Below are 12,004 nucleotides of genomic sequence, written 5' to 3'. Positions count from 1 at the left end.
CAATCATTTCTTACTTTTATTTGTTTTCGATATTTATCAGATTAAATATAATGATTTGATAATGCTAGTATATCAATAATAATCCGAAATTTATTTATTTTCAGATAAATACTAGGAATTCCTATTCCTAGTAGGATTAGGAAAAAAAATCGATATTTTTCTGATAAATGCTGAAAAGCCTATTTTTTTTAAAGATAAAGATATAAGGTTTTTTAAAAAATAGGAAAATCGAATTAAAATATATAATATATTGTTTTCAGTCCGATTTATAAAAAAGAAATCGGATTTATCTTTAAAATTTCAGATTTATCTATAAGAAAAAATCGGATTTATCTTAAAAATATTAAAAAAATTCTTTCAAATTTGAGACAGGTTCTAGTCGATTTCAACATATCATAGAAAGACTTTAAACATTCAAGAACAAGTTTCTAATGCAAGCAAACAATCAGATTAAGTTGATGCAGCAGTCGGATATATAAAAATAAATTGGTGTAATTGTCAACCTAAAAGGTTCTAGCAATTAACTCACATCAGGAAGATTAAAAAAAATCAAACAAGCTTAAACAGGGTGAAACAAGACGAGATTTAAGGTTTGAAAATAGATTAGGGTTTTAGATTTTATTCTGCGAAGACATACGGCTAGATGTAGCTGTATGTATGCGGCTGAGGGTTTAAATCCTTTTTGGTTTTGTTTTGAGTTTTCTGAAGATACCTGAACCTTTTGTGATGAGTTGAATGGTCTGTGAGGAGAGAGAGCTGCTACTGGTTGCTGACAGAGAGAAAAGAAGGCGACTGGAATAGCTTTAGGAGTCGCCGGAAAATAGCAAAAGATCGTTTGGTTTCTGATTTATGGGTGGTGGATTTTTGGAAGGGTTTAGAGACAAGGTCGTGCTGATAACGTGTTGTGAATGAAGAGGGGAACTTGTGTGTATTATTAGGTCGACCAACTGGTCTTTATATACATATGGTAATGAGGGTCTAAGTATTGGATCGACATGAGATCGTACTTATCCTTAACTAGATAATGACTAGCAATACGTAAGATAAACACCAACTATAATGTAGATAAACACAAGAGTAGATAGGCGTCAGTATGATCATGCGGATGGACTTGGCCCGTCTTACTACACGGGCTGATAAATGGGTCGATCACTAAATGGTTTATAACAATTTTAAAACTATGATCGTAATTGTTTTGGAGAGATTCTGCTGCAATATATTTCCAATAGAAAACCATTCAAAATTTCAAATTTTCAAAATTCAATTCATTACTATTTTGTTGCATGTCGCTAAAAAGTACTCTATTCATAATTTTAGAAAAGTAGTGTAAATATTCTATTTTGTTATTCAAGAATTCAAATATTACTACTTTCTATCCTCCTTATTCTAGAAAGCAATATGCGTGAGAAAGTCATATTATACTTTCTGGACACACCTTTGTGGACTAAAACCAAAGAAATAATCGTCGGTTCTCGGATAACGAAATGCTTTTGGTATGGTTTTGATTATAGATATATGCAGATACCAAACTTGTTTATATATTCAAAATACAAATCAAACATTTAAAACTTTATAACATGAGGCCCTCTTTGTTAATTTGTGGGGTCAGAGGAGCCAAAAAAAAAAAGATTTGGAAGAGGACAAAAGAACACAATGCGCATTATCTTTTGTTCGTGTTACACGGAGAGGTTGGCTCCTCCTACCAATAATAAAAAGAGAAACTGGACCGACCATCCAAAATCAATATCTTTATCAGTGCTTGTCAAATCACAAAAGTATTATTCAAAATATTTCAAGTCTGAACAAAATTCACGTAAAGTTATAAAGGCACTAAGACAAAAACCGCATACGTATCCTTTAGCCTACTACCATTGAAAAAACAAAAGAGAATCTTACGTTTTATTTCTTCTTCTTGTGCTCTAAAACAAACAATAGCTTTGTCTTCAGGCAAAGCAAAGACTTTGAGAAGATGGTTCAGAGGAAGACTTGTCAAGCAACCGAGTCTTATAATAATCTCCAGCCTGAAACTCGGTTTGGTCAAGAACATGTCAAGAGCCTTGGACCTGAGATGATGATGATGAAGAAGCGAACCAAACCTAAAAGGAAGGTTATAGACAGTCCTGTTTCTCAATCAGGTAAGTTACAGTCAACACCAAAGAAACATGATCTTGTTGTTAAAGGGACAGGTATGTCTCCTAACTACATGAAAGGCACCTCTAGCTCTGAGGCAAGGAAGGAGAACAAGAGTAGACTTAATCAGAAGAACCAAACTACTGGTCTGAAACATGATTCTCGTCATGGAGTTATAAAAGAGAAAAATATCAAGAAGCCGAGTTCGAGGATGGTTAGGGGTTTGACAAAGGCTCCGAGTTTCAAGAGATGTTCACAGAGAGCTACTTGTTCCTCTACTTTGAAAGACTCCAAGTTTCCAGACTATCTGATGCTTCATGATGATGAAGCAGTTAGCGGAACTTCTGTTTTAAAAGTCTGTCCTTACACGTACTGTTCACTCAACGGCCATCTTCACAAGCAGTATCCTCCTCTGAAAAGCTTTATATCCTCGAGGAGACGGAGTTTGAAGTCTCAGAAGAAAGCTTCCAAGGAAAATGTTGTGGAGATGTATGTAGAGGAGAAGAAAGAGTATGAGGTTGATGTTGATGTTGGTACTCAAATCTCAGAAGCTCTTTCTGAAGGAGCACCTTATTCTGAAACCGATTCAGATGGTTACTTTGGTATGGAGGAGACTTTTGTAGCTGACTCTGTGAAAGAGATCCAAGAGACTCATGAAGCTGATGATCACTACTCTGGCAGTGCAGACGAGATGGTGAAGACTTCTGAAGGTGAACATGGAACTGAATCAAGGCAGTCTGATTTTGAGGAGTCTCTAGTAGATGACACTGTGAAAGAGACTTCTTGTGAGGTCAATGATGACTCTGATAGTGAAGATATGGTGAGGTTTTTAGAAGGTGATGATGACTTGGAGGAGACTCTATTAGATGACTCTGTGAAAGATATCCAAGAGAACTCAGAAGCAGATGAAGCTGGTGAAGAGACACTAAATGATAACAAAGCTGAAGATCACAAAGAGGAGCTTCAAGGCCAAACTGAAGAAACCAAAAAGGCTCCATATAACCGTAAACAAAAGCCAAGCAACCAAGAAGAGTCAGATGTTACCATGTCTTGGACTATCATGAAAGGCAAGAAACCTCTGGCAGAGACAGAGGATTTGAAGGAGTTCAACCCAAGAGAACCCAATTACCTTCCACTTGTGGAAGATGCGGATACTGAAAAGGTTGACCTCAAGCATAAGGACATAGATGAGAGGAGAAACTCAGAGGACTGGATGTTTGATTACGCTCTCCAGCGTGCTGTTACCAAACTATCTTCAGCAAGGAAGAGGAAAGTTGCATTGCTTGTGGAGGCGTTTGAGACTGTGAAACCTGTTGTGCCACATGGTAGAGAACCTGCACCGGTTATGAGCTATGGAAGACACCTTCAGACCTGCAATTAACAGAGGTAATCAACAGAATCTCTTACAAACTAAGCTGATAAATCTGATGTGTTGCAAGTTGTGTTCTTATGGAAAAAACTTTGATGGTTTCTATGTGTGGTTGTAATATGAATGATATGATTCTCCTTAATCTGTGAGGAGGACTTGGTGTGTGCTTTTCTTTGAGACTAATGTATGAGACAATCTTATGTATTTGTCTAGTTATATGTAAACTCTTTGAAATCATATATCAATCGAATGCTGTTGTTGTTTGTTGTTATAAAACATTGACTGTCTCAGCCTCTAACCAATGATTTCCGTTGTTTTGCTACCTAGAATAGAGCATGTAACAGTATATTGAACAAAGAAATCAATAACAATCATCCATAACTATTAAGAGAAAATTAGCAAGATCACAAGAGTATGCGAGTCTAAAACAAGAAACCTAGGAGGTTAAGATTAATCCATATACACTTAAATTTTTCCAGACAAGAGCACACTAAATCAACAAACTAAAGTAGCTATTATAACTAGCAAAGCGGGACTGAAACTCAATCGTTGGTGATCTTGTTGACGAGGGACTTGTGGATGCGAGGAATCACACCTCCACCATCAATAAGAGTGATTCTCTTCACTTTCAGATCTTTGCTAGCGTTTCCAGCTAACTCAAGAACTTCTGCAGAGAATGGATGCCGTGTAGACAGTAGCAGTGGCACCAACTCTTCCATGATCTGAAGCTCCTGTCTTTACTTGACGGTGAATTCGACCCACTGGAAACTGGAAGAAGACGGACATTAAATAAAAGCAAAACCAGCATATAACTTGGGGCACAAGCTTCTCAATTCTCAGACAAATATCTTCTAGTACATTTACATCCAAACTACTACAAATATCTAATACGAAAAAAACAACAAAGTGATGTCTCAGTAATAAGAATTTCTCTGTAAAATTGAATTATAAACTAAGCAATAGCAGCAGCCAGTAAGCACAACTCAAGATCTCAAAATAAAGAAGAAAAACAAAACAGTTGCAAAGGCACTTAACATTGCATAAATCATACTCTTAAGATAGTAGTAAGCATACATTTTCTTCATGCACACAAGTGAGTGCGTATCTATTATCAACCAAAGATGTCCTCTCGATCTCCCTCGGCCATTTCAACATCCTCCATGCTACTAAACTCCAAGAAATGAGTAGGTCGATGCTCCACGTCAAAGTACTCCTTCGGGTATCCAAGTCTGACGCTGTACTTCATATCCACCGCATGCTTCGTTCCCATAAAATTATAGTTCCACGATCCGTTTTCAGGAACCATATAAAACCCGAGGAAACGGTCACTCAACAGCATCTGAACCTTCTCATAATGCGTGGGAACATAACCCCGAGGATCGCTTCTCCCGCCTGCGTCCTGGTTGTCTCGTCCCCATTCATATCCACTTTGAGTCAGCTTATAAGCCGTCAAAGAGCACGAACCCGGAGTAAAACTACACGTCATGACGATGCATTTGTCAACATCCCACTGCTTCTTGTTCTTCTCCAGAATCCGAGAATGAGAGACAACATCCTGTGGCGAGAGCTCCGGGAGCTCGTTAGGCTGCGTGTGCAACCACCCCAAGGGCTCGAGACCGTTTAACAAATCATTCTCAGGGAGAGACGAAGGCAGGTGAACAGCCTGGGAGCTTCCCCGCTGCGGCACCATCACAACGCAACGAATCTCCTTCACTCGAGGATTATCCGGGGGGCTGATACCGTACAAGTATCCAGCGATTTGGGTGCGGAGATCCGCTATACATATGAACCTCTTCAGGAGGTTCTTCGGCATGATGTATGTGTATCCGGACTCGTTTATGTTGTCCGAGTTCACGTAGATGTGGTTGACTCTTAGGTAGAGGTTGGTTGCTGATATTGCACGCACGCGCCAATCTGTTTTGGAACTAAACGCAGCTTGCTCGTAGGGGGTCACGGTGGAGACGATGAGCTCGTCTCCGTGAACGTTTCTCGTTTTCGTTGTGACTGCAATAGCCTGGCTGGCTTGTTTCTCAATCTCAGCTATCTGTTGCCTCTGCTGAGAGGGTGGAGTGATGTCAGCTCCTAGAATAATATCTCTCATCTCCGATTGCGTTAGAGCCGATGTGCTCACATTGTTCTTCTTCGCGTAGTCAGAAAGGATTAAATCTCTTAGTGCTACCTCCACCTTCATCCACTGGTCATCAGTGAGCGAAGGCCAGATGTGATGCGGCTCAGTGACAACAGACTTGTCCGGCCTTAACAGCATCTTAGCCTTGTCGTTATTCACATGAAGTGCACGTAGGATCAGAATAAGTCTCGAAAAGCAGGTATAAGAAGAAACACTCTTCAACCCATCATCATAGATATTGAACAAAACCATCTTCGGCTCCGTCGCCTTCAGAATCATATCCCCGAACGTCTCAATCTTGAGACAAGCCTGGAACGGAAGCTGAAGCTCGCTTCCCTTGATAACAACGTTAGGGAAGTCCAGCAAGTGAACCTCTAACGGATCCAGCATTCCTTTACGTGTAACAATGATCTGCTTCGGCTGTTCTTCAACGGGGAGAGACCTCACAAGCGCAGCAACCTCTTCAGCAGTTTTCCACTTCGCTAACTGTCCGAGACGCTTCTGACCAGCCCAAACACTTGTATGGATAACCTTCAAAAACAGCTGTCCAGTTCTCGGATTGAAAACAAAAACCGCACCGTTGATCGGCTTTGTCGTTAGATTCCCCTCGAAAGTCTTGTGAATCGTGACGCGGTAGACATTAGTATCATCAACAAACCATTTAATCTGATTATTGAATATCTCCCCATAGTTTTGAGACGACAAGTACGGCTCCGTGGGAGCGGACGAGTACAACTGCAAGCCTTTCTTTATCCTATCCCTCAACGCGTGTAGAGCCGGATTCGCCTTCATAATCTTGTTCATCGCTTGAGTAACAAGAGGCTTCGAACCAGGGAACCAATTACCAAACGCGGAATGCAAGTTGTACGCCAGATCAATCCCAATCACCACCCCGGTCGGAGACGGATATATAGACATGCTATCCGCTGTGTAGTCCATAAACTTGGCCCTGGTGTAACGCTCGATATCGTGGGAGTCGTAATCTCCCCATCGAAGCTGCACATCGATCCAGTACTTGTTGCTCGCCTTCTGGTCGAACACGTCTTTCGACTCGGCGAGCAGGCTTGGTTTCGACATTGGCCATTTACCGGAAGCGAATAGAAGAACGTCAGCGCAAGAGCTGTTCATCTTGTAACTCTTCCTCGGGTGAATCGTCTCCTTCTGCACAGTTTCTATCTCCAAAGCCTCCAGCTCATGGTCCAGCACTTGGCAAAGATCCATGACTACACTCTCGTGGATCTTTTGCCACAAATGGGCGCGGAATATCTGAATCAAAGATATCTTCAGCGTAGGAATCTTTCCATGCATGAACACTCCCGTCAGGTCCAACTGCACCTGGAAACCCAAGTAAACATTCGCCCGGTTAATCGTCGGCGACCACCAGAGAGTGAATCTCCTGTTCGGAATCTGGTTCAGACCAGACCTCTGCGCGTTCGTCAGCTTCTTGTACTTCATCGACTCCTCGAAACCAGACGCCTTCTCCCAGAAAAGACCCTCCCACGTTGGGAAATATGTTCCCTTGAAGAGTGTATGCTCGAGGATACCCTCGACGCCTCCGAGAGCTTGGATAACGTCGGTTCGGTAGTTGTTCAAGTTCCAGAGCTTCCCGTCGTGCCTCTGGTGCGTCCACCAGAATGGGTTTTGTTTAAGGACTTGGTACTGCTTAAACTCGGTCCGGACCCTCCAGCCTTTATCGTACGCTAGCGTGTGCCTATCCTTCTGGAACAGTGTGTTTATACGAGGGATTCCTCTATCCCAAGAGTCTTCAAGATCTTCTAATGTAAGACGCCTGTTCTGGACCTGCGCTTCCTGCCTCTTTAGAGCATACTCTGCCCACACACGCTGCGAATCGATGAACTCGCTCTCCCATGGCTGGATGTAACGGTACAGATTTGGTATAAGCTGATCTTCCTCGTGGCTCATCCCACTTCTAAAGTGGGTTACACCAACGTCTGTTTGCTTGCTGTGCTTGAGGTCGCTTTGTGGGATCAAGATATGACCCATTGACAACATTCCAAGACCGCCAAGCTCCTTTGGAGCGTAGAAGACAACGGGAGGAAACCGGCTAGGCATCTTTGAGTTCAGCCCTATCTTGATCCTCGTCTGGATTTTGTTCTCGCACTTGACCAGAAGGTCCAAGAGCTCTTGCGTGTGGACAGTGGCTTCGCGAAAGTAAGTCATGAGACCGATCAGAGCCGTGTTCCACTTGTTGACTATCTTGGTGAAAGTTGTTGATCCTGACGACATGAGAATCTGCCTCACGCGATTCTCAAACGCCTTCATGTGCTCGTCGTCGACCCGGAGAAAAGCAGCCGCAGTCCTCTCCTTGGTCTGTTCATTCTGAAGATTCCACACACCATCTTTAGTATTGCTTTGCGTCATCCTGATTTTGGGAAGTATCCGAACTTCAAATCCACACATGCTGAAGAGAAGGTTGGGATTATCCTTGCTGTAGACAGAGACAAACCCATTCTCCCACTCCAAAGTCGTGATGCTCCGAGGCAGACGGTTCTTTATGCCCCAGAACACGCTTCTACCGAGATTAACATCGTGTTTCATCAGCCTCATCCTCGCATCTCTCGGCCAGCACTTTTTGTTGTTGTATCCCACCATGTTCTCATTGTTGGGATCGGGATGCTCCGTGAGATACCTCTGGATAAGATCACGTGCCTCTTGGTGGGTGAATTTAAACATTATATGAACTCTGTCTATGTACCGAGCATAGATCCTTATGGGATGACACGTCTCCACTTTCGTATCCCAAAACGTCATAAACTCGTTAGGCGTCTGCGGCGGTCCAGCGATTTCAGTTGCTCGAGTCAAACCGAGAAGCACGAGATCAAGAGACAGTCCGTAAAACTGAACAACAAACGACGCAAACTGAAGTCCCCTGATCAGACCGTGCGAGTTGGTATGACTCATATCCTTGTAAGCCAGAAGCACGTTGTTCTTGGCGCACATGTAATCTGCGAGATTGTGATCAAGAATCAAACGGAGAAGCCTGTTCAACATAGTCAAATCGATCTTCTCAAAGAGCTTTTCGAACTTCGTCTGGAGCATCACCACACACTGCCCATCACTCGTGTCCCATACGCCTTGCAAGTTATTTACACCTTGACACCACTTGTAAACCAGAAGCGGTGGCGGCTCAGAGTCTGCCGGCTTGATCCAGTTCGGGAACAAACCGCGCTTATCACCTTCGTACCACAAGTACTGATCAAGATAAGCATCTGTAATCTTCTCTAGAGGATCTATCTCGTACACTGGAATCAAGTAGCTGTACAGATCCATAAACTGTATGCCAACCTCTTTCATGTTACGCTGCGTGAGGAGAAGACGTTTGATACGTGACAATGCTTCATGAGGATTGTCGTAAGCTTGCTCAATCAGACCAAGCTCCTCTCGCTGCTGCTGGTTCAACCTCACGGCACCACCGTATGATTCCTTCAGCCTCTCGAGGGCCAGGATGAGAATCTTCGTGTCGTGCTTGTACGACAGTGGAGGGAACGGAATCGGAGAGAACATCCTCGATTCCAGCCAATGAAAAGTCGTTCTGTGAATCGACACTGCTTCCTCCGAAGTAACGTACGGACCATCTTTCAAGTAATTGTGCTGCCGCTCCTGCTCCGCCTTTAGCCAAAGACGAGTCAACCTTCCTAGATTCTTCTTACAAACAGTCTTATCAACTGTAGCTCCTCTTCTGATACGCTCACGGTTGTAGTGAGCAACGTTAGTCCACCAATCAGCCTTAGACTTAACATAACGAAGAATCATATTCTCGACCGGTACGGGCAACCCGGGGACCTTCCAAGCGATATTAGCTTTCCAGCACCGCCACGCCTCGCTAAGATGCTGTAATATCGTCTTCGCTTTGTTTTTCCTGATACCTTCAGGCATTGCATCGAGAACGTCATGCATGACGGCAGCTCGAAGCTCCAGATCGAAATGGCTTTCGACTCTCTGCTTCGTGACCGTTTTCGCAACTCCTTTCGAGTGACGCCCCTCGAACTGACGGCCGAGAAGGTTCCCTAGCCATCGTTCGAGAAGAGGAACTATTCCTCGTAGGAAAAACAACCAAACCCTCCACATGGGAGCCCAGAACCCACACCCTGGTCCTTTACCGACTGGACCGGTGTTGAAACGGTAGTATATCAAGTGCTTTAAGTCCTTGCACATCCTGATCTGCCTCATGAGTCTGTACTTGTACCGGTACATACCCGTCAGCTGGCCGACGTGGGAGAATATATACTGAAGCCCGTCAGCCAGCTGGAAGGCGTCTACGTTACCGAGGCGGAACTGGACGTTTGCATCGACCACAAGTTTCGTCAGGCGGAGGATCTCTCGGCAGAGATGGAAAGCGTTCCCGAAACGCGACTTCTTCCTCTCTTTGGTGGTTAAAGTCTTCACAGGCTTCAGGTTGAAGTTGTAGTCGAGATGCAAATAGTTCAAACCCTTGCGGTGAATCAGCAGATTCAGCATGTTATGCCCTTGCCGGCAGACTTGCAGACCCGCTTCAACCCAGTCCAGTTCGGTGCTTTGGAAAAACTTTGTCGCCGCGAGGGAGCGGAATAAATGCTTCTTCTTATGAGACTTAGGTGGTCTACTGTGCAGACCGTTCAGCACGTAGCATTTCAAAAGCTTTTGGTAACTGACACGAACTTTAACAGGATAAGACTGAGGACAGTGCTCCTTGAACCACTCTGACACCAGTGGGATATCTTCGGACCGCCGCGTCCTCCCAGACCTCATATTGAAAGGCCGTGGCGCAAACAACAAAGAGATTCCAGCAGATGTAGTGTCGGTATAGAGCTTTGTGTCTTTTAGCAAAGGCTCTACTCCTTCAGGTAAGGTAAAATCATCATCTTCATCTTCATCCTCATCATCACCATCATCATCATAAAACTTCCTTTTCCGCCTTTCTTTATTAGTATTGCTGCTTATTGGGTGAATCAACGGATCGTAATAAAAAGCAGGAAGATCAGGATCCTCGGTCTTTACGTACATAACCATAGGGCTGTGATACACGCCTAGTTTCACCTTCCTCGGCCTATTATTATACAAATGAGGAAAAGCTATTCTGTATTCAGTTCTCAAAGGAGAGCGAATGATAAGCTTGGTGATGTCATTAAACTCGTTCCAATCCTCATCCCCTCTCTCCATGTCTCGGTACAAAGGCTCAAACTTAGGACCGCCGGGTATGCACATGTTCAAAGCCTTCGCTGTGAAGAAAGATTCCTTGTCAAACAAGTAGAAGTAGTTCCGATCGATTAAATTATCAGACAGCAGCTGTCCCGCAAGCCTGTGAAGGGTCGCCATGATCGGAAGCGAGAGATTCCACCTCTTGTAGCTAGGACCGTTAATGAGTTTGGTCTTCACCAACGGCTTATGGTCGTAAAACCAAGTGTACACAGCTGAATCCTCCTCCTCGTCAAGCTCCATCTGAATCGCCTCGAGAGGCTCCACGTCAAGCAAGTTATCCGCGTAGTCAAGAGGAGGCTCCTCGTCATCAAACGGAGGAAACCTCATTCTTTTAAAGTGGCGACGGTCCCTCTTCTCCCTCCGCATCATGATCCACATAGTGCCCCACTGAGCCATGTAGATAGGCTCCACGACCAACGGGATCTCGTTCACGAACGTGATGGCTCCGGTGACGTGGTACAGAACCTTCACGTCACGGACCTGCTCCCAAGGCATCGGCATGTTCTCCAGGAGCTTGAAGACGGCGTGAGGGACGAACTTGAGTGCTCCTAGGTATACGCGTTTGTCGTGGGTGAATTTCTTCGATGACATGTCGCCGTGGTCCTTGATGATCTTCCTGACGTGCTCAGGGGGCATGTCCTCCTTTTGAGTCTCCACGAATCCGAACCTCCTCTTGCTGTCTCCGTAGCGTTTCGAATTTAGCTGCGTCCATCTACTAGACTTCTCTTCGAGAGTAGGAGTCGGATTACAAGGTGGCGGCATACCGGTACCAGGAGGGGCTAAGGGCATAGCATCGTTGTTGTTCCACATGGCTAGGGTTTTCAAATCCAAACGCTGAACAGAGTAGCGGAGGTGTAAACCCTAGATCGATCGCCAAGAACTTAGTGAAGCTAATCGATTAATTGAAAACCCCTAAAACTATTTTTGATCGAGTCGCTTTTTTTTTCTTTCTTTGTCAAGGGAAACGAGTAGTAGTTTATATACAAAACTCAGAGGCGGTGTGCTTAGGCCGTTATTCAAACGTCATCGGTTATTGGGCCTTTGGTTATGATATTTGGGCTATTGCTTTTGTTAATTTTATATAATACATAATATAATTATAAAATTTATAAAAAAATAGTATAGACTTTGTATATCTTGTTTTAGAATAAAATTTTAATTAACATTGATTTATAATA

General features: G+C 43.7%; 1 protein-coding gene and 1 pseudogene across 1 annotated transcript; one reads left to right on the top strand and one right to left on the bottom strand.

Moving 5' to 3' along the window:
* Positions 1–1,831: 1,831 nt before the first annotated feature.
* On the top strand, positions 1,832–3,770 carry LOC106336853. The gene has a single exon (XM_013775809.1). It carries the CDS (start codon positions 1,970–1,972, stop codon positions 3,509–3,511), a length of 1,542 nt encoding a protein of 513 aa, XP_013631263.1. The 5' UTR covers positions 1,832–1,969; the 3' UTR covers positions 3,512–3,770.
* A 476-nt stretch (positions 3,771–4,246) lies between these two features.
* LOC106337758 lies at positions 4,247–11,686 on the bottom strand (annotated as a pseudogene).
* Positions 11,687–12,004: the final 318 nt, after the last annotated feature.

This window comes from Brassica oleracea, chromosome C4 (genome assembly GCF_000695525.1).
Source record: "Brassica oleracea var. oleracea cultivar TO1000 chromosome C4, BOL, whole genome shotgun sequence".
In the NCBI taxonomy this organism is placed as follows: domain Eukaryota; kingdom Viridiplantae; phylum Streptophyta; class Magnoliopsida; order Brassicales; family Brassicaceae; genus Brassica; species Brassica oleracea.
The sequence above is the reverse complement of the archived record's forward strand: the minus strand, read 5'-3'. Positions and strand labels throughout refer to the sequence as shown.